Consider the following 24,174-nt stretch of genomic DNA (forward strand, 5'->3'; position numbering starts at 1 on the left):
GAAAATGACATAGAGGGACGATTGAATCAATTTTGTGAATACGGAATTTTACAAAAACATGCCTGTGGCAGTAAATGTCGTTTGCTGTAGTCAAATTAATTATTTAAGACATCGTTTTTTTTTTTTTTTTTTTGGTGTAGCAGGGGGAAAATCTGCAAACAGACGAACACACCCTCTGCTGAGGGGGAACAGTGTGGGGATTCTCACTCTCTGAGCTCGAGACCCACTAAAAACCCTTAACTGCTTCTTCATAGGTTCCGGGCATTTTGCCTATTAACCAGTTGACTCTTATGGTTTCTGGACTCTCACACGATCATAGTCGTGTTGATAGTTGTATGCTGCCTATAGCTTTTATAGGTTAAGCTCTTCTTTGGTTACATTTAAATCCTTAACTGATCTCTCGGTCTTCGGTGGTAGGTTCTTGACCTTCTAGCTTCTTCTGTTGGATCGTAGTCGACTAATCTTCGTAGTTCCTCATTTGGATGTTGTTTGGCTTTGTCGAATATCCTTTCCGCCTTTCTCTTCATAAATTCTGTAACTGGTTCCCATTCCAAGTCCTTGTAGATTTGTTTGTTCCTAACAAACCAGGGTACGTCCATCGCCATTCTAAGGAGTTTATTCTCAGTGGCCTGTATTCTCTTGATGTGGGTCTTGGCTGCGAAGCCCCATGCCGCCGATCCATATGTGAATTGTGGTCGCGCAATAGTTTTAATCATCGTCAACTTGATGTTCTTATTCATATGACTTCTTCTGCCTATGAGTGGATAAAGTTTACTCATTGCGGCTTTTGTTTTATCAACAGCACATTTGATGTGGTTTTTCCATGTAAGTCCTCTGTCAAGCGTCACTCCTAGGTATGTTGCTTCATTTTTCCATTCAACCTCTTGTCCATCAACTTCAAGGTTTTCTTCCATCCTCAATCTTCTCTTTTGCAGTAATATTGCTTGAGTCTTTCTTCCATTGATTTGGATTTTCCATTTGATGCACCATTTGAGTAATTCATCTATGGCTTCCTGCAGTCTCCGGTGTATGATCTCTGGGCGTCGATGTCTGAACGCTATTCCTGTGTCATCTGCGTACAAGGTGAGCATATTCCTAGCATTCTTCGGGATATCATAAACGTATATTACGTAAAGCAGAGGTCCAAGTACAGATCCTTGTGGCACTGCCGCTTCCAATTGTCTGGTTTGAGAGGTTGCTCCATCTATCTTCACATAAAAGTTTCTATTCCTCAGATAGTTCCTTATAATCTTGCATAGCTTGGTCGAATATCCTGCTTTTTTCATCTTGTAGATTAGGCCTTCGTGCCATACTCTATCAAAAGCTCTCTCGATATCCATCAGAACTAATCCTGTGGCCTGTTTTGTCTGCATTCCTTCGGTGACGTATTCTATGAGCCGTAGTAATTGGAGTTCAGTCGAGTGTTCTCGTCGGAATCCAAATTGTTCGGGTGGGATTATCTTCAACATTTCTGTTTCATCATTCAGCCTTTTGGCGATAACCCTCTCGACGACTTTTCCTAGTGCTGATAGTAGGCTGATTGGTCTATAATTTTGAGGAAATTTCCGTTCCTTTCCAGGCTTGTTGAAAACTATCATTTCTGCAGTTTTCCATCTCTTTGGGTAGTATTCGGTCCTCATCACTCCGTTTGTTATATTCGTCAAGGCTGCTATTCCTTTTCTAGGCAATTTCTTCAACATATAATTCGTTATCCTATCTTCTCCCGGTGCTTTCCGGTTTTTCAGTTTCATTATGATCTCTTTGATTTCTGTTGGTGAAGCCGGTTTTGGAATGATTTCGGTTTCCGGTGGTTCCATCATCAGTTCTTCGTTTGCCTCCACTTCTTCTTCTAGATCTTCATTGTCATCATCATTTCTGTAATTTATTCTGGCTTCTCTCTCAATTGTGTCGGCAAGTGCTTCGGCTTTTTCAAGTCTCGTATATACCATTCCGTTTGCTCCATGCAGTGGAGGTATAACTGTCTGTTCTCGTCGTAAGCGTTTTTGCATTTTCCAAGCCGAGTGATCTATTGTATTCAGTTCCCTTAATCTCTGGTGCCATCTGTTATTACGCAGTTCTGTTAAAGCATTTTTCAATATCTGACTATGCTTATTCAGTTTCTTCTTGTCTTCTTCTCTTTTTGTTGTTCTGTAGATTTTCCTGAGTCTTCTGTTCTTTTTTATAAGTTCCTTTATATCCCTTGGCGTATCTCCATGTGAATGTTTCGGAATTGGTTTCCTTATTCTCTTGGTGCTTTCTTCATAGGCTTCTTTTATATGATTTTCCAATTTTTCAACTGCTTCATCTAATTCATCCTGGGTGTTTATTTGGGGAATTTCCCTGATTTTCTCCTGAAGTAAATTCTTATATTTCTCCCAGTCTGTGCGATCCTTGGTTTGTGTCTCTTCTTCGTTTCTTGGGCCATGTCCCACTATGAATTCTATGGGATTGTGGTCTGAAGTTCCGTCTTCTATTGTATCAATGTTGATTTCTTCAGTGATGTCTTTCATTACGACAATGTCCAGTACATCGGGTAGTCCATTTACTCTTGGTATGTAGGTCGGTATATCAGGTCCTATCACAACTGCATTAAGTTTTTCAGCATAAATCTTCAGTCTTCTCCCGTTTGTATTTTCCACCCTACTGTTCCATTCCTGCGATTTGCAGTTAAGATCACCAATTATGATTTTCGGGTGTCTTCCTTCTAGTAGCATTTTTAGATCCTCTTCCAGCATGTCCTTATCCGGTGATTTATAAGTTGAAATAATCTTCACTTGCCCTCGATTAGTATTCACAATAATCGATATTGCTTCTACTTCTTGTCCATTGAATATTTGGTCGAAATGGTGATCCATATTCCTTCTAGCCAGTATAGCAACGCCACCTGTGCTGTTAGGTCTATCATTTCTGTAAATATCGTAATTGGGAAATGCTATCCGAACGTTGGGGTTAAGTCTCGTTTCTTGGAGAGCTATGACATCCGGTCTCTTCTCTTCAATCAGTTCTTCGAATTCTGATCTGCGGGCTCTCAATCCTTCGACGTTCCAAGAGACGATTATGAGATTGTTCTTTATCGTCGTGTCAGCCATTAAATATTCTTAATAATTTGCTGCATCTTCTTCTCAATCTCTTTCTCCAGATTCTGCATCATCGTGCTGAGGAGGTTTTTCGTGAACTTATCCAGTTCCTCAGTGATTCCAGAAATTCCTTTTCTGGTTTCGGCTTTTTTGACGGTTTTTGCCTTTTCCGTCTTTTTCTCTGGTTTCTTCGTCTCTTTGACTGCTTTGGTTGCAGTTTCCTGGGGTTTCTTCACTTCCGAAGAGTTTGGGGATGGCCTCGGTGTATTTTCTGTTGGCCTCGAGCTGGTCTGGTTCGATCTTGGCGATCTCTTGGTCTTTTTAGTGACCAATTTCCATTCGCTACATCCCTTGTAGCTGGCTGGATGTCCTTGCTCTCCACAGAGAACACAAGAGGCATTTCGCTCCTCGTTCTCCCTGGTAAGCGTACACTCCTTGGAGCTGTGATTACCGGAGCATTTCACGCACCTCCATGGAAAAGTGCACTTACTTTGGGCATGTCCATATCGCTGACAGCGGTAACATTGTCCAGGCCCGGTCGTCCTTCTCTTAGGTTCAACAACACAGTTCATGTTGTAGAGCCTTCTCACCTCGAAGATACCCTTATTCTGGGTTTTAACCAGCAATAAGGGCATCTGATTTTTTGTTTTATTTGAGGTCATCCTTATGACCTCAGCATCGACGATCCCTTGATCCTTGAGGTCGTCAAGTATCGTCGGGATATCTGCATCCAGCGGTAGGTATCTCACTACCGCGTAAATTTTCTTCTCCTCTTCTCGTTGGAGAGTGTAAAACTCTCTGTTGATTTTGTGGAGGAATTCAGTCATCCTTGCGATGATCTTGTGGGGTTTGTGGGACGACCCTAATTCCGTCCTTCACAGTAGTCGCTCTGCTGTAATTTATTCCGTAAGACATCGGCTACATTTTATTAATTTGAATGTGTTGTATTAATTATTAGTTCCTACATAGAGTATCCACTAGAATTTACAAGTATTGAATACATGAATTCTTTTTACAATTGTCTGATTTTTAAAATAAATATTATGGTACATGGTATAATTAGTATCTAACTCAAAACGATTTTCTCAAGAAAAATGAAAAATTAAAAACCGGATTCAGTTAGTTGTGTTACTATGTACAATTATTTACAAATTAACATTATTTACATAAGGTTTAACAGTTGAGGGGTTGAAGGAATATAGGGAGTAGTTGGTAGGGTAAAGGGTGTTTGCTATGAGGATCTATATTGCGGAAACCTCGTTTTTGTAATGTTTTTTGTGAGATCGTTCGCGCGACACTGGTGTTGGAAGAAGTTGTTCAAAACACTATCTATGTATTCGCGAATGGTTGGGATTTCGCTAATTTCATGCAATTCTGATACTCGGGTATATCTGTTTTTATTTGTTATGAGTCGGAGGCAATTGTTCTGGAAAGTTTGCGGTTTGCGAAGTTTCCAGGGACGAAGGTGGCAAAAAACCGGGGTTGCATAAGTTATTAGGGGTTTAATGATTGATTTGTATAAAAGGGTTTTGTTTTTTAGGTTTAGTGTGCTTTTTCTACATATCAGGGGATATAAGGTGTTTTATGTGGGTGTGAAAATTCAACCTTTGGTCGAGGTCGGCAACAAGGTATTTCACCGATTTTTTCGGTACTATTTGAGGGCCGTTGATTTTTAATTGATTTAATATTCTTGTATCGTTGTACCTTCTACTGAAAACTACCTGTTCTGTTTTCGTTTCGTTTATTGAAATTTTCCACTTCTTCTAGAATTCTAACAGGAGGTTAGTGTTATATTGTATTTTACAGTTTGCCGTGGTTGCCCAACCTGAGTGTGCGTATATTGCGGTGTCATCTGCGAATAGTGCGCGGTTCATACCTGGAAAGGTAGGGAGGTCGTATGTACACATTGAAGAGTTTCGGCCTTAATACGGAGCCTTGGACTACACCGGCTTCTATATCTGATAAGGTCTGATTGTGTGTTCCCGACTTTAACTCTAATTTTGCGGCCTGTTAGATATGAACGTATAGTTTTAATGATGAAGATGGGGAAGTTGCTTTTGATCATTTTGTAAATTAGACCATCAATCCATATTTTATCGAACGCTTTCTCAAGATCTAGGAATATCATAACGGTGTGATTCTGTTTATTGAAGTTTTTTATGATATCCGTGACAATTCGACATATTTGCTGAACGGCGCTGTGCTTTTCCTTGAATCCAAACTGATCGTTGTCTTGCAAAACTACTTTTCTGACTACTTTGCCAACTTTTTCTTATTTTATTTCTATAGTGAATTAGCTCGATAATGTGCGCCGGGAGTTTGTCTTCAGAAGGTTTTTTTATTATTTGCGGTACTACTTCAAGTTTGGTGGTTTTAACCGCTTCGGTGAATTTTTCGACCTCCGATTCAATGATAGCAGCGCTAGTTATTTTGTTGTTTATTTTGATTTTTGTATGTAATATTTGTCGGAAAGTATTCCAGTTAGTGTACGTATAGTCAAATGTAAATTGTTGGGGTTGCACGCAGATATTATTCAAGTGTACTGTGAAAATAACGGGATTTTGATCTGAGGGTAGTGCGGGAATGGATTCGGATATATTGTTAAAATTCTTAGATATTATGAGGTCGATTGTTGAAGGAGTGGTATTGTTGGAGGGAAAATATGTGGGTTCTTCTGTGGAGTGTAAGTTACAATCGTGGTTAGATTCAAGAAATCGCAATAGCGTATTTCCATTTGTGTTTCGCTCTCGACATTTCCAACTTTCGTGCCAGGCGTTGAAATCGCCTATAAGGAGGGTTTTATTTTTCCTGAGAAGACGTCAAAGGCAAGATTCAGTGAAGTTATTGCCTTGATTGTTATAGACGCTAATAATAGAAAGTTGGTTATTTATGTGGGCAACGATATTTTCTAAAGAACAGGAAATTTCCGATAGGGGTACAAAGGGTATACCGTTTTTAATCAGAATTGCTACACCCCCGTTTCCAGTGTCGCCTGGACGATCTCTTCTCAGTACACATATTTAAGTAAAGGGATTGTGACGATTTTATCCGCAATTCATTGAGGATCACTATGTCTATTTGGTGGATTTTAATGAAGTGGGATAGTTCCGAGAAACACCGTTGGTATTCCAGGTACAGATTTTGATCTTACAATTCATTACGTTCCAAGTTGAACAAAAATTCAAGAATTTGGAATTTAGTGGCACTATTTGTTGATTTTACTAGAAGGCTATTTAGTTTCTTCATTACTTCAATAAACTTTTTAATATCAATGTGATCGCTCAGTATCCTAAATTCTTTTTGCATTTCTGCGAATATATTTAGAGGGGAATCATTGTTGGTCTAACGATAGGGGGCGTGGTTCGTCATTGGGGTGTTCACATTCGAAGTATTACTGCTCTTATTCGCACTTTCACTCGCGACACTAATGCGGTTACCACTCTCGGCGCTTTTCTTCCTCAACTCCATTCATTGAATGAATGAATGAATGAATGTTGCTCTCTTTTCAATTATTTTTATGTACGTGTCACATTGTACAATGTTGGCAAGATGGTCTCCTTTGCAATTGGCACATTTCGCAGGGGATGTTCATAATTATTTTCGATTTTGCGTTCACGGTTTTTATGAATTCCTCCTCTGAGGAATTCATTTTGTTTGGTTCGTTCACTGCTACGTTCACTTTTAGTTCCACTATATTTCGCTCGTTCTTTCTTTCGACGAAGTTCCGGAAACACTTCACTATTAGTCACTACTGCACTCACAGGTACATAACTCAGGTCGGAGCATAAGGGCACGTCTAACCAGTTCGGAGTCTTTAACTCGAATGCGCGATTGCCGGTCAAGTCAAGTGCTCCTCCCAACTGAGCTACCAGAGGTCACGATTTCCATCTGCCTTGACGGACCTATACTGAACCAGAATTCATTTGTTAGTAGGGGTCTCCTTGCGAACAGAATAAGCCGAAACTTTGAATTGAGAATTGCAATTTAATGTCTGTGAATTGAATATCAATAAATAAGTTAACGGCATGCAGACAATTATTGAATTCTGAAGAAGTACACCTCCGGGCAGGATCCAGCAGATTCAGTATAGGTCCGCAGATGGAAGTCGTGACCTCTGGTAGCTCAGTTGGGAAAAGCACTTGACCGGCAATCAAGAGGGGCGCGGGTTCGAATCCTGCCCGGAGATGTACTTCTTCAGAATTCAATAATTGTCTGCATGCCGTTAACTTATTTATTGATATTCAATTCACAGACATTAATTCCACTTCTCAATTTAAAATTTCCGCTTATTCTGTTCAGTGGTCGGAGAATCCGTGGATGTCGCTAAATGTCGACGATGCCATGGGTAAGGGGTAAAAATCTTGATAATCACTGAAAGTGAATGTTGCTCCCTTACCACCTAACAATCTCTTACCCTTGCGAACAATAAAACGTTCGCAAGGACACCCCTACTAACAAATGAGGTCTGGTTCAGTATAGGTCCGTCAACGCAGATGGAAGTCGTGACCTCTGATAGCTCAGTTGGGAAGAACCCTTGACCGGCAATCAAGAGGGGCGCGGGTTCGAAAAAGTAAAATGCTCAATATTTTTTGGATCCACCATTAAAGATGGAAATAAAACTTTAAGCTGGATGAATTATAGGTTGTAACATTCCTGTGAATTTATAATCATGTGAGAATAATAGTTTCAGTAGTTTCCATTACATTGAAACCAACAATTTTCATCTCGTTATAATCAAAGTATTGGGCAAGGCGCAAATAGTAACGCAGGTTGGTGAGGTGACGCAGGGTGACGCAGTTTTTTCCTGCGCTGCACGTACTATCTGACAAGTCAGTATAATGCACGCTTTATTTGCGCATCCTTGTTCTTTTCTATGTTTTACAAAAACCTGCGTTTCTATTTGCGCCTTACCTTAGTGGAGCGGCAGCGCCGTGAAGTTTATTCCTCGGAACGCAGGGAACATCTATGAAAAAAATAAACTTCTGCGGCAAATTATTTTTTGTAAGTTTTTGAAAAAGTTCGAAAAAAATGTTGCTTCTCATAACTCATCTATTTGAAAATAATCTAAATGACTGGATGAAGCAAGTCAAAATAACCCTCAAAAGTAGTAAGAGGTATTGAATTCAAGCAATAATTCAGTATACAGTTTTTTTTTGTGAAATCAATAGTTCTCGAGTTATTTGCAATTGATATCTAAGACTGAAAACAATTTGATGAGCAGAGTGAACTTTGATGGAGCTTGATTGTCGTAATTAAACCAGAATAATTTTATAACATTATTTATAACACATGCCGGCGGCAGAAAAAGTGTAACTATGCAGAAAAGGAAGGTTTCGAAATCAATGCATGTTCCGTTGGTTCCTACATTTTCTCCTTTTACAAGCTAACGTCACCCCTCTATAGTTTTCATTTAAACAAATAAGAATTGCCTGACCAGTGTAATAGACAAATATTATACGTTAAATTTCAAAGAAAAAGAACCGAGCAGATCCCTGCTAGAGCTTTCTGACATATCCTCGTCTGCTGAAATTGAGTCGAACATAATTAGGTGGAAATAACTCGCTTTTTTCAACGGTTTGGAAGGTTTCAATAAAATATTGTGTTTTCGGGAGAGGCTTCAAAAAATTAAACTATATTCATGCAAAGTTCAAAGTTAGTGATAGACCAAACCCTCATCTAAAATCTAAACTTGACAATATTGTTGTGGACTTCATTTCTATCTGGAAATCAATGGAGAGCATTTCGAACATTGTTTATTGCAGTTTATAGAAATAAAGTGTTGAAATTCACAGTCTCATGATTTTATACCATTTATTTCTTTCATTATAGATTCAAAATGCTTATGAACAGATAATGTCTTCACCGATTTGAGAAAAAATAGAAGCTTCAAGTACAGAATTCAAATTCCGCCAATAGATTGTGTCATACACAATCCACGTTGCTATTTGAAAAAAAAATGACCACCTAGTCGAATGATATTATTATAAGGATCCTTTATCAAAAACCAATTAAGCGTGTATTTTCGATTGAATTTTATTTGGTCTCAAAATATATTCTCGTTAACATTTTATTTCAACTGTATACTCCATTCACTTTTATTTTAGCACTCGGTTTTTGTAACTAAAACGGAGTAAGGTTGGCACTGATGAAATGTCGTTAATGTCATAACGTCGTTGCCAGTTGCCACAACTAATATTAATTAATATTACAAAAATGCCGAAACTGATTGAAAAAGAGAGAAGACAGGATTTCTGGAAGTGCTATTCAGAATCCAGGTCTGCTCAATTAAATAGTAGGAAACCCTGGTATATACAGGGTGTTTCATCGGTAAATGAACATAGAGTAACCTGATCTAGAGCTACCCTAGGCGAGTCCAAAAAACCCATATATGATAGGTCTAATCAATTCCATAACCGAGATACAGGGTGCTGTTATGGAATTGATTAGACCTATCTAATATGAATTTTTTGGACTCGCCTAGGGTACCTCTAGCTCAGGTTACCGTATGTTTATTTACCAATGAAACACTCTGTACAGTAGATTTTTTTAGTGATTTGATACCGCATGAAATTCATTTTGGGGATAGATTGATGTTCAAGTATCATGAAAGTGAACGTTAGTCGCCACGCAAAGGTGCATGGGGCTAATGGTGGCGACGCGACGCCGACGTGTTAAAGTTGCCGAAAAAGAAAATTTTTCAAGTAATTTGATACCGCACCAAAATCCGTAATATCATTGTTCGGATCATTCTGAATGAAAAAATAAACGTCAGCTGCATAAACCATGGTGGATTATACGTCAGCCTCGTGTATGAACTGCGGCATCGGTTTGATGCTGCATGAGTTTCACACAACTGACTGTTTTTACCTCAAAACTAATGAAAACCATTGCCAGCTGCATCCTCAACAGTGGAAAGACCGTCAGTCAGCGTCCTAAACATGCGCACGTTAAGTGCGAAGTGCAACGGACATTTAACTCTAAAAGTTAGAGTTCAATGGCAACGGAGCGTCTTATGATACTGAAAATGGACAGACGGTCTTTACCAACAGAATCAGGAACCACACATTTTAATGTGTGGTTCCTAGAGAATCACGAAAAACCCCCATATGTAGTATCTAAGAGTTCTAGATTCTGATTTACAGGGTGTTTTTCAAATTTGAATGGAAATCAAAACCAGCCTATCTCATTAACGGACTCACCGGTTTTTCCGAAATTTAGAATGAAGATGTCTTTCGATTAGCAAAAATAAACTATAGAGTGATGGATAAGAAATAGGTAAAATAAAACAAAAACTAAGCTGCCTTTAGTGTCTCTTTGCAATTAAGGCCTTCCCTCTGAATACATTTCTCAGCTCTTTTATATTGGAAGGCCTTAATTTCGAAAAAACAATGAGAGCCGCTAAGTTTTTGATTTATTTTACCTATTTCTTATCCATCACTATAGTTTATTCTTGCTAATTGAAAAACTATAAATGATTGTTGAAAACCAATCCTTGAGTTACGCTTCAGGAAATTGATGTATTCGATCAAATGAAAACTGAAATTAACATTCAATAATGAATATTGAATTGATTGAATTCATAAGATACAAAATTCACCTTGTTATGAAATGAATAGGATATAAGATATCGAAACGAGAGAAAAAATTATTATCACTATCAAGAAAAAAAAAGCCCTCAGCAACCTGAATGGTACCATGCAATTTGGCGAATTGAATTAATTAATCTCACAGTTTATAAAGATATCGGGAAAATCATGAAATTCATTCTACAGGGTGGTTTCGCGAACTCTTAAGAACTGTCCAAATTGATGTGATACGGTCCCGCAAATCGAATGATATTTGATTGCAGGTCTCTGGAACCTCATAGAAGCTATCTTCTTTCCAAATTTCGGATAAGTCAGTGATTCTGTTCAGGAGATTGAGTGGTTTTAATTTTCATTCGAATTTGAAAAACACCCTGTAAATCAGCATCTAGAACTCTTATGCTATGTTCTAATTGGTAAACGATCGCGCGAGCAGGCGATCACGTTGGTCGGTCGCATCGCGTCTTGATCGCGCGATGAAAAATGGGTGTCCTAATTCGGAACGCCTATTCGAGCGAATAGATGTGGTCGGTCCGATCAACTCACCATCGCGCGACCACCTCACACTGCGCAGTTGCTGTTTTTCAAGTTAAAATGACTTCTAGAAACGAAGATGCTGAATTTTTGATAGGAAATTTGCACTTTCCGATACTTCTCGTAGAAGCGGCTCTTTCAAATAAGAGGAAAAAAACTAATGAAATTAGTTAGAACCTGATCCGAATTAGGTGAATTTCATCATCTTTACAGCGAGCTGAAAAGTCAAGAAGATTTGTTTTTTCAGTACACGAGAATGCCAACTTTCAACATTTGACTACATTTGCAAGGAAATTGAGCGAGAGTGCCGTCATAAAGTTACTAATTTGAAAATACCAGAATTAAATTTTGTTGGTCCTCAGTTATATGTATGCATTAATTTCTCAACTCACTTATAAAATTTCAATCCAATGAGCATAGTTTCTGTAAAAAAATTCTTCATGCATACACATCATACTGATGATGATGCCTTATTTATCCAAATTGGAATATTTTGACAAAAACGAATATATTATATTTAGCTTGTTTGTATATTCAAATATATTAACAACAATATTTATAAAAGGTTTCAAGGACCACTATTGTGCTACAAGAAAAGTAGGATATTTAATCTGCGAATAGGATATTTCATCTGCGATGAGGTTTTCGATTTTGCTCCTCAACCTCAATTCTATTCCCTTGAAACATATTTCATTCATTCATTTTCATTCAATTGTTTTCTTCATAAAGCCAACAAATTTAAGAAAAGTGTATCCTCATCGACAGCAGTTGCGTCTTCATATTTTATCTTGAAAGCAGCACTTCATTAATTAGATTTTCCTCAAAGTCCATTCTGTCCAATGTTCGATAGCGCGATCAAAAACAAACTTGCTTATTCTTGAGCGATCAATCGCATTGAACGCTCGGTAATCAATTCGGTCACAACCCTTTATAAGTATAGGTTGAGGCGATGTACTCGACGCAATACCGAAACAAACAAGTGCGAGCGTCCTCCTCCATCGCGCGAGCCAATTTGGTGCTGTATTAGGACATCCAGCTTTATTTGTTCACGTTTGATTTTTTCATCGCGCGATGTAACTATCAACGCCATCGCCTGATCGCGCGATCCTTTGCCAATTAGGACATAGGGTTAGATACTACATATGCTTTAGTGATCCTCTAGGATCCTCACATTAAAATATTTCCCATCTTATCCGGGACACTATGTATATTCTGCACACACATTCTGCAATTATTATTTTCTTAAGTTGCCCATTCCACTTTCGAACCTTTTAGAAGTCTGTAAAGGCTCCTTTATAAGATTCTGATCAACTTATAATATTGAAAGACTTCTTTTTCCTTTTCTGAAGAAAGCAGCAATTGACACTTTATCGGAAAAAAGTTATTTTTTAACAATTCAAATGTGAATTATTATCCGCTAAATGGTTCTGGAGGTAAGGACCGTCAGTTCATTTTCAGTATCAATTATAAGACGCTCCATTGCACTTAACGAGTGCGTGTTTAGGACGCTGATTCACGGTCTTTCTACCTTTGAAGATGCAGTGGACAATATTTTCATTCGTTTTGAGGTAAAAACAGTCAGTAGTGTGAAATTCATGCAGTATCAAATGAATACACAGGGGTGTAAGGGGAAAGGATGCGTTTTATAGCCTCTCCTCTCAAATGCCAACCTCACCTACTCATCGAACAAACCCCAATGAAAAGCACATAGCTTTTGCAGCATGGAACGTCAGAACCTTGCTAGACAACCCCAAGGCCGACCGACCAGAGAGGCGTACTGCCCTAATCGATAAGGAACTGCAACGAACATCCATTGCAATAGTTGCTTTAAGCGAAACACGCTTTTCGGACGAAGGTAGCTTGGTAGAACAAGCGTATACTTTTTTCTGGAAAGGCTTGCCGGAAGGCGAAATCAGACAACATGGCGTAGGCTTTGCCATTAGAAACGACCTGGCCGCCAAACTACCGAAAATCCAGTTGGTATCTCAGAACGTTTAATGACCCTACGTTTTCCTGCAGCGAAAAACACGTTTGTGAACATCATTGCAGTATACGCACCCACTTTGAACTCCTCTGACAACTTAAAGGACACTTTCTACGAAACACTCGTTGCAACATTAAGTAAAATCCCAAAACGGGAACGAATTATTCTCCTTGGAGACTTCAACGCTAGAGTGGGCAGAGGTCAAGACTCAGAACTATGGCCGGGAATAATAGGGAAACACGGCACAGACAGCATCAATTCGAATGGAGAACGTCTGCTGGCTCTTTGTGCAGAACACAATCTGTGTATAACGAACACCTATTTTATTACGAGACCCAATTCAAGGGGGACCTGGCGCCACCCGCGCTCAGAGCATTGGCATACCCTCGACTATGTGATCGTGAGAAGGAAAGATCTGAAAGAGGTGTTGGTCACTAAACCCAGAGCAGATCTGGAGTGTTGGACTGATCATAGGCTGGTAATCTCGAGAATGAAAATCTCAATGCGCCCAAAATACCAACGCAAGCCGAAGTATCTAAGAGAGCGCCTTCAAATATCCAAACTACAAAACCCTTCTACAAAGGACAGATTCACAGCTGCCGTCAAAGATAGCCTAACACCACCGGATTATAACGACGACATTGAGACTCATTGGCTCCGTTTCAAGTCATCCCTTACAAATACAGCGAAAGAAATACCGGGCACAGAACGCTACCGAAAATCCCCAGACTGGTTTGCCGACAGCGAAACTCATATCGCACCCTCTTTGGACGCAAAACACAAAGCGATGAAAACCGCAATTAACAAGCCTGGCGATGTTGCAGCCCAAATAGGTTTCATAAACATAAAACGCGAGGTCCGTCAAGAAATAAGAAAAATCAAGGACAGCTGGTGGAAAGAAAAAGCTAGGGAAATACAAGCTTACGCCGATAACCATGACTACAGGCGTTTTTTCGAAGCTATTAAAACTGTTTACGGTCCAAGCAGAAAAGCTAGCTTTCCTATAAGAAATGCTCATGGAGCTATTCTAACTGATGATAGAAAAATTCTCGAAAGATGGAAGGAGCATTACTCACAGGTCTTGAATCAAAATAACGACTCGGATTTATCCATTTTAGACCTGCTCCCCGCGTATAGTCCGATGACATCGCTTGATGACGAAATCTCAATGTCGGAAATCATAAGCGCGATTAAAAATATGAAAAATGATAAGTCACCTGGTCTAGACGGCATTCCGGCGGAGATATTCAAAGCCTTGGATGAGGACATTGTCAATAGTCTCCTAATACTATTCCGCAAGATCTGGGAACAGAGAGATGTGCCACAAGAATTCAGAGACGCTTTAGTTATCAACCTCTATAAGAACAAAGGCGATACGTCGAATTGCAACAATTACGGGGGCATATCGTTGCTTAATGTGGCCGGTAAAATTCTCTCGAAGATTATGGCTAATCGTCTGGTTCCACTCTTAGAGAAGCTCATACCTGAATCCCAGTGCGGCTTTCGACCAAATCGAGGTACGGTGGACCTAATTTTTACACTGCGACAGCTACAAGAAAAGGCCCGTGAACAACAATCAAGGATTTATACAGCCTTCATCGATTTAAGCAAGGCATTCGACTCGGTGAATCGGAGAGCGCTCTGGAAAATCATGGCACGTCTAGGAGTACCCGAAAAATTCCTAGCAGTGTGTAAAAGCCTTCATACCAACAACACCGCTAGAATACAGCATAATGGCTCTACAACCGACCATTTCTCAACCAACTCTGGAATAAAACAAGGCTGCGTATTAGCGCCTTTACTGTTCAATATTTTCGCCATAGCTGTATCGATAATTGCTGATATGAGCATGCCCGTTAGAGGTGTTGGGATAAGATTCAGATTTGATGGAGGCCTGTTTAACCTGAAGCGCCTCAGAGCAAAAACCCGTACCAAGTTTATCACGGAACTTCAATATGCAGATGACTGTTCACTCATCGCTAGCAACTCAGAGGATCTACAGATAATGATGGACACCTATAAACATATATACGAAGCTTTAGGCCTTAGACTCAATATTGACAAGACCAAAATCCTGGTAAGTCCGCCAGAAAGCCTTCAAACAGATATCAGCCTGGACAATGAAACTCTAGAACAGGTCGAGCAGTTCAAATACTTGGGAAGCTTCATAAATACTAGGGCTAATCTAGACACGGAAATACAAAACCGTATCAATTCGGCATCACGGGCATTCTGGAAGCTGAAGGACAGAGTGTTCCAAAATCACGACCTCAATCTGAAGACCAAGACAGCTGTTTACAGAGCAGTGGTCCTCCCAACGCTTCTTTACGGAAGCGAAAGCTGGACTCCCTACAGGCGACATATTAAACAGCTTGAACAGACGCAGCAACGTCATCTAAGACAGATAATGCACATCAGATGGTTCCACAAAGTTTCGAATGCAGAAGTCTTGCAGCGCGCGAGTTGTACAACAATTGAGACTCAAGTAACGAGGGCCCGACTCAGATGGAGCGGCCACATTCTGAGGATGCAAGACACAAGACTCCCCAAAATAGCTCTCTATACGGCGAACTCACTGAGGGAGCCCGGAAACCAGGAGGCCAGTATAAGCGGTTTAAGGATACACTTCATCAATCCCTAAAATCAGTTAATGCTAATCATAACTGGGAACAACTAGCGTTAGACAGGTCACAGTGGAGGTCTTTGGTCCACAGTTATAATGGAGAATCGAGAAGGATACAGCGGCGGCCAGATCTGGTTGGAGACTATCCATGCCCTGAGTGTGGAAGGATCTGCAGGTCACGGTTGGGTCTCTTTAGTCACAGGAGGGCACACAGTCGCAACTAGCACTAAGAAGTTACAAGTCTGTTCGAATTTTTTTTTTTGTTTTTTTTTTTTTCTTCTTCTTTTTGTAGATTTATTCCCGGTAACGGGATACAGCAATGAATCAAATGACTTTTTTTTCTTGAATTTGGTCGAGTTCATACACGCGGCTGACCTATAATCCAACATCGTTTATGCAGCTGACGGTTATTTTCCCATTCAGAATGATCCGAACAATCATATCACGGATTTTGGTGAAGGATAAAATCACTTGAAAAATGTTCTTTTTCGGCAACTTTAACACGTCGCCACCATTAGCCCCACCATTGGCGCGGAGACTGACGTTCATTTTCATGATACTTGAACATCAATCTACCCCTAAAATGAATTTCATGCGGTATCAAATCACAATAGTACGCTACCTCCCCTACTAATATTCCAATATCTACATTATATCAGACGGCAGTGAACATTATTCATTATTCAATGTGAGTGAATTTATATAATGTTTAATCTGAATCTAAAAGACCTACATTTTAGCTGAATATTTCCACAATCAGAAAGATTGGGAATTAAGAGGATGACAAAAAATTTCCTTCTATTGGGAGACCTAAAAAGTGGTGGCCTTTGAGAATTTTATTTTAGGGTGAACGAATGCGAAAAGTTACTACAGGATTTCCAATAAATGTCATCGTAGAATAAATTACGGAAAATTTATTTTTGTATTTTACTTATCCCATGCATTGTAAATGTCTTAAAGAATCAATAGACTATTATTATTATTATTATATCAAAATATTAAAAATAAACAGCCATAAATATAAGCAAGGACAACATAATCGTTGATTCATGTGAATTTGTTTTCAAAGGTGAAGCTTCTCTTCTCTTGAAACTTCCTTTAATTATTTTGACTTCCATTATTGATGCAGGATGATTTTTGTTGAAAAATTTAACATTTTTGTAATGATGCGTTAATTCCTTCGAGAGATCAAGGGCGGTCCTAGACTGATTTTCTGGGGGGGGGTAGTAATTGAAAGAACAATTGAAATTTCCAATTAAGACTTCAAATAACACCCTGTAGGTATCTTTAGTTTGCATTTGCAGTACCATATTTTTTTTCTTTAAATTGTACAGTGCATCCCATTTTGGGTGAGACAGCCAGGGTTTCTCGCTTGTTATTTAAGATAGAGCCGTGCGGTTTTCACGTTTCTGTCCTACTTTTTTGTGAAATTCTGCGTAAAATCCAGTGGCCTACTCAATTTTTGTTTTCGGGGTATGGTTTTAAAGATACGACACAAACCTATATTTTTTTCAATGTAACATCCTGTATTTCATTACTTCGTTGAATTCGTTATTTTTTTCAAAATTATGTATAACATTATGTAGGTATGATGTTCAGAAGTGCTAAAAAACGCTAAAACATCACATAATGATGATTTCAATAAGAGGATTATTACTTTTGATTATTAAGAGTAGTATTTCATGTATGATACAAACATCCTCGTTGTTATTATGGCTACTATACATTTGGAAGCATTGTTTAATCAAGTAGGCATTGAAGAGAAAAAAATAAATCTGATCTAGCTGTTATCGCTATGAATTTTTATTGTGTTTAGACACAACAGTCCCGAAGAAATTCGTGCATCAACAGAGAAATTAAAAAACAGCCTTTCATAATATTGAATGCACTATAAAGTATAAAGTCTTTATACCACGTATTGAAAAGGTTTGTCAATTATGTATCAGGCAAAACGGACAGCAATTTGAACAGTTTAATTATAATTAGTAAAATATTATGCAATGTTGAAAATTTGTATCAATACCAATCAATATTTTATTGGTATTTCTTCTCTATCTAATTTGTATTATGAATTTTTATATTATTTATGTGCTGCTATTAGGTAGGTACTGTTACGAACCGCTGAATTCAAATTTTATTTATATATTATTTTGTTAAAATCCATCAACAGAATCGTAACTTATAAAAAGCAAATTTTTTCAATTAGTCTATTCAAGGAGTGACTTTTCTGGAAACTATTCTTGATTGACAACTCCCTATTATTTTTTTTGTATGTTTCCATGCCATCCAAAATTTCCTAGCATTGCATCTATTATATAATGAATAAATTTCTTATAAATTAAATAAAATTTCTTCTAATTCCTAGTACTCATTGCAAAAACTAAACTAAACAATATTATATTGGGGAAACGCAAACAATAACAGTACCTTCGTTTTGTTTTTCGTGTTAGTGATGAGTGTATTATCTTTGATAGAAAAGTCATCTAATTGATTCTTCTTCTCTAAAATCATCATTATGTGATGTTTGTAACGGCCGAAAATTCTCTACCAAATTTTGGTTAGAAAACGGCAGAGATTATTTTGTATGCAACTGAACACAGAATTCTACCGAAAGTGCGTATGTAACGGTACATAATTCACGGCGCATGAATTCTCGAGTAAATTTTCTAGAGAACTCTCGGCTGTTGCAAACGGGCTTCAAATAACAATCGAGAAACCTGGCTGTCTCAGCCAAGATGAGATGCACTGTAAAGGAATCTCTACTTTTCATTTCATTATAATATTGTTTTTTCTTAGTTTTTTTATATCAAAAATTCAAAAAATCCTATTCGTTGTGGGCTCTGGGGGGGGTAATTACCCCCCCCCGTAGGACCGCCCATGCGAGAGATACACATTCTCAACCACTGCATCATATGCATTTCATCTTGGGGTTGATTTTTTAAAATCTACAACTGATGTAACGTCTTCAACCTTCAGACAAAGAAGGTAACCAACATTAACTCTCCTCAAGCTACTGCATATTTTGTGTCAATAATTTATTTTTCTTCCATAGCAATAATAAATATATCCAAAAACGGATCTCTTGTATTTTCCATATAAATAACTAGATTTGGTACGCCTTCTATCAGTTCGTATAAACGTCAATTATGTTCGTCACATATTTTCGACTTTATATTTTCCGAAGTGATTCGATATTGTGATTAAATACGTAATTACTGAGACTTTTACGTAGAACTGACAACATAGCGCTGATTTAAAACCAAAAATTTTTTTCACAAGCGTCATAACCCCACATTTTCGTACCAAACAGAGTGGAATGTGTCAAATTTCCATGGCCAACTGAGTGCTAAAATAAATGTGAATAGAGTAAAGGTATATGCATTTTTCATCTTAAAAATAATCTGGGAAAGTTTTATACGTATATGTCGATAAAAACATTTGGTGGGGCAATATAATTCGCAGTTCAGATTAATTCTTCGTGGTATATGATGATGATTTTTTTTAGTAGATAATTGGTCTTTAGTGATACCAAGTGAAACAGTTCTTATATTTGAATTCTAGATTCGCACGTTTCAGATAGATGGCTCTTACAGACAAATTCATTTCAGAGTGCCCCATACGTTATGAGGAAAGAAGCAAGTGAAATGCTATCAGGCAATGCCCAATACGAAGGCTATGCTGTAGACCTAATTCACGAGATATCTCGATTATTAGGATTCAATTACACAATTCGATTGGCACCAGATGGACGATATGGTTCTTATAATCGCGAAACTAAAGAATGGGATGGCACCATACGTGAACTTCTGGACCAAAGAGCTGATCTGGCCGTTGCCGATTTAACGATTACATATGAAAGAGAACAAGCAGTGGATTTCACAATGCCGTTTATGAGTCTCGGTGTGAGCATCCTGTATAGAAAGCCCATCAAGCAACCACCTAATCTATTCTCATTCCTATCGCCATTATCACTTGATGTTTGGATTTATATGGCAACTGCATATCTTGGTGTATCTGTATTGTTATTTGTGCTGGCAAGGTGGGTTAAATAAAGATCTCTATTTGAGGTGTCCGCAGATTACTCTGACTTGACTTGGGAGCACGTCATAATGCGCATGATTCAAAAATCTAATAAACCCTATGGGGTTTTGTGTGGAAACTTTCAAATTGTTCTGGCGTGACGTGGAAATGTATGTCTCACGTCACGCCAGAACAATTTGAAAACCCCCGCGCAAAATCGCATGTTAGATATTTGAATCATGCGCATTACAACGTAGTCCCACGTCACATCAGAGTAATCTGTAAGCACCTTGAAAGCAGTATGAACTTTGTCATAATTTTCTGCTAATTTTGGTGAATATATATATATTATCATTTTTACAGATTCACACCATATGAATGGCAAAATCCACATCCATGTAATCCAAATCCAGATCAGTTAGAGAATCAGTTCACGCTATTCAACTGTATGTGGTTCGCTATAGGCTCATTGATGCAACAAGGCTGTGATTTCTTACCAAAGTGAGTGGAAGTATTGTTCATTACGAAATATCATTGAAAACATGAAAACAATATCTCAGAAGTTATCAGATGGATTGATTTTTTTTAATGTATTTAATGCTCCCGGATATATTAATTCATAAGCGGTCGTCAAAATCGTACCGGCCGGTAAATTCCTTTAGCGCTACAACTTTAGGTGATTCTGGGCCGACCTACACATCTGCATTAATCTGCTGCTCTCCATCACATAAACATAAATTTGACACGTTTCCTTAAATCCAAGGCAATCTTATCGGTCTAGGGTATGCTTGGGTTTCCAAGCGGTCGGTTTTCCTTCCATATCAACTCGACGAACCGATGAACTGTCTTATTACAACTAATTTTTTTGAATTTAATATTTTGAATACACCCATCGGAAAAATAATCCACACACTCTGTTAGTGCAACTTTCATACTGTCTTTTGTTAAATTCAAATTATGCATCAGGCTTCTTCAATAAGGCACTTTGCGCATGCTTGGTTGCGCGAGAGAAGAATCGATTCATTCAATCGATAGAGACGGTCACCGACACTTTTGCGATTTTTCCACGAGTTTTTCACGAGATTTTCAATTTATTTTTCAAAATATTGAGATTGTGTGCTGGAGGTAAAACTTCGAGCAGAAAGGTGATCCCCAGGACCACATCACCGCCATCGAGGGTAAGTGTCAGAAGGGTTTCGATGCATATTTTCATTTTTTGTGTTAGCGATATTTCCAAATTTCAAATATAGTCCACTAAATTTCACAGAAGCGCTAACATTTTGGTCATTCAGAGCCGAATTGACTAGTAGTCATTTCATATTTTTCCAATTTCCTTTACATTTCGAATTTTCCAGTAAGTCACCATTGAATTCCATTCATAATTTTCACAGCGCAATAAACGCTTATCGCGCTCTTCCTCATAAAAACCTGGCACCGTATGCTCTCGATAAGATCGATTCAGTCTTCGTTCTAGCAGATTCAACATATTCCTATATATTCGTCAATTCATTTCCATATTTCCGATTTCGTTGAAATAAAAATAATAATTTTATATTGCTATATACAATTTCGAATTGAACACCTACATATCTTAATCTTTGTATATCTGAAATAAATAGATTGAGTTATAATGAGTAATTTAAAGAAGATGGAAAACAAAAGAAAAATATATACCAGCTTAATTTCCGAATTATACCATCGCTGTTCAGAGTTCAACTGACATCTCTAAAAGAGGGCAGTTGAAAACTAGGTATGAAGATATTTCAAATATTTTTGATCGCTTTTCCGAATATTATAATGAAGTTATCATGTTAATAGAACGAGAAGAAGAATTCGAGTTACAAGAAAAGATTCGAAAGGATACTGAATATTTTTATTACGAAGGTCTTTCCATCTATCATAGTTTCAATAAAACTGATGCTCCCATTACGTCTTCACTCAGTGTTGAGGCTACTGCAAAACTTCCACCACTTAATATACCTTGCTTTGCCGGAGATCCGAAAACTTGGTCAACCTTTCATGATCTCTTCGAGAAATTGATTCATGAAAATTCCAATCTTTCTAATGTTGAGAAGTTTAGATATCTTCTATCTTTTTTAAAAGACGAACCTTTAAAATTACTGAATGGTATCGCTATTGATAATGATAATTACAACACAGCATTCAAAAAACTTACAGACAGATATCAAAATAAAAGACTTATAGCTTTCAATGCACTGGATTCCATTTTTTCTGTTTCATTAAAATTTTCTGTTTCATTAAAAAACAATTCCGCCAAAGATTTTCGTGTGTTACTCAATACATTTTCCGAATCGTTAGCAGTGCTAAATGCATTAAATTTCAATACCGATGCATGGGATTTTCTACTTTTTTATACACTTCTAGGAAAGTTAGACATAGAAACACGTACCAATTTCGAAATTCAAACTGATTCCAGTAAAATTCCAGAATACATAAAACTTTATACTTTCGTGGAAATCAAATGTAAGGCTTTAGAATCTGTTCAACATTTAAATATTCCTAAAAATAAAGTTGCTTCATCGAGCAAAGAAAAGTATTTTAACAGAAATATTGATAAGATTGGTAACACCTTCTCGTTACAAACAAATGTTCAGAGCGATTCCAGAGTTAAGTGCTATTTTTGTAAAGGGTCACATACTTTAAACAAGTGTTCTGAATTCTCTTCAAAATCGCCGAAAGATAGATTATCATTCGTAAAACAGAATAAACTCTGTTTGAATTGCTAACATCATTCTCATAGCCTTCAAAATTGCACCTCTTCATTCAAATGTCGTACATGTAACAGTCGTCATCATTCGTTGATACATGTTTCAAAGAATAACCCAGAATTATCGAAACCAAAAATTGAAAATAATAACTCTTCGACTTCCAGCATAGAGAACAATTCAATTTCTTCCACTCTATCGGGTAATACGTATACTGTAGTACTGTTTTGTTAGCTACTGCAGCGGTAGACATACGTGATAGGTATGGAGCATTTCAACAAGTGCGAATTCTTATCGACTCAGGAAGTCAATCAAACTTTCGGGGTTGAAAAGACATCAGTATTCGACAGCAATTTTTGGTTTGAACGAAATGTCTTCAATTTCCTCAAAAGGCATAACATCGTGCGAGATTAAGCCTAGAAATTCTGAAGGCCCAGTATTTTCTTTCGATGCTATTGTTATTCCGAATCTTTGCTCCAATATTCCTTCTTTCACAATTAAAAAACAACAGTGGGAACATTTACAGGGATTACCTCTTGCAGATGAGAATTATTTTCTTTCCAGATCAATAGACATTTTAATTGGCGCTGAATTATTTACTCACATTTTACTAAATGGTCGTGTTGTGGGTAAATTAGGTCAACCTACTGCTCTTGAAACTATTTTTGGTTGGGTTCTTTTAGGTAAAATTGATAGCTTTCATTCCGATTCGTCAATAAAGACATTTACAGTTCAATCTGATGCCCTTGTTGATATCTGTATTCCTAAAATTTGGGAAATAAAACAAATTCCTGAAAAGCAGTTTTTCTCCGTTGAAGACGAAAAATGTGAAACTTTCTTCGAAGAAACTTTTACTCGGGATTCATCTGGTAGATTCATTGTTTCACTTCCTTTCAGAAACTCAAAACCAAATTTAGGTGATACTTACACTCAGGCGCGTCGCAGATTTCTATTACTCGAGAAACGCCTGATTAAAAATCCGTCATTGTATTCATCTTATTCTAACTTTATGAAAGAATACCTTGAAACCGGACATATGTCTCCTGTAACATTGAAAGACCAAGTTGAGGGTTATATTTGCTACTTACCACATCACTGTGTCCTAAAGCCAGAAAGTGTAAGCACGAAGCTACACTACAAACTACACGTAGGTGTAGTTTGGGACGTATCGGCAAAAGGTTCAAAGGGGGTCAGTTTGAATGATACATTACTTCAGGGTCCCAAATTACAAAAAGATATTGTTTCATTACTTTTACTCTTTCGTCTAGACGCAATAGTCTTTGTGGCTGACATTAAACAAATGTTCAGGCAAGTTTTGATTTCACCCTCCGATCGAAACTTTCAGAGAATTTTGTGGCGTTTCGATCCCAACGATCCTATTTCAGAGTTTATATTAAATACAGTCACTTTCGGTCTCAACTGTAGCCCATATTTAGCAATGCGAGCACTTTTAGAACTAGCTAAAATAGAGGAGAAAAACTTTCCGAAGGCCAGTCACATACTTCAACATCAAATTTACATAGACGATATTCTTGGAAGTGCCTCGTCTGAGTCTGAGGCTATTTCACTTCAGAAAGATTTGATAGATCTACTTAGTCGGGGAGGTTTCGAGTTGAAGAAGTGGGCT

At 37.9% G+C, this 24,174-nt stretch overlaps 1 protein-coding gene and 1 non-coding gene across 5 annotated transcripts in view; both read left to right on the forward strand.

Annotated features, from left to right (window-relative positions):
* LOC123317996 (glutamate receptor ionotropic, kainate 2) overlaps nt 1-24,174 on the forward strand; it is a 227,011-nt gene that overhangs the window by 101,866 nt on the left and 100,971 nt on the right. For all 4 annotated transcript variants that reach the window (XM_044904641.1, XM_044904642.1, XM_044904643.1 and 1 more), the window contains 2 exons: nt 19,410-19,840; nt 20,185-20,322. In XM_044904641.1, the coding sequence (XP_044760576.1) occupies nt 19,410-19,840; nt 20,185-20,322 (569 nt within the window). The remainder of the gene's footprint in view (nt 1-19,409; nt 19,841-20,184; nt 20,323-24,174) is intronic.
* Nucleotides 7,189-7,263, forward strand: Trnaa-ggc. Its single transcript has one exon. It is a non-coding gene; the product is annotated as a tRNA-Ala (tRNA).

This window comes from Coccinella septempunctata, chromosome 7, assembly GCF_907165205.1.
Source record: "Coccinella septempunctata chromosome 7, icCocSept1.1, whole genome shotgun sequence".
NCBI lineage: Eukaryota > Metazoa > Arthropoda > Insecta > Coleoptera > Coccinellidae > Coccinella > Coccinella septempunctata.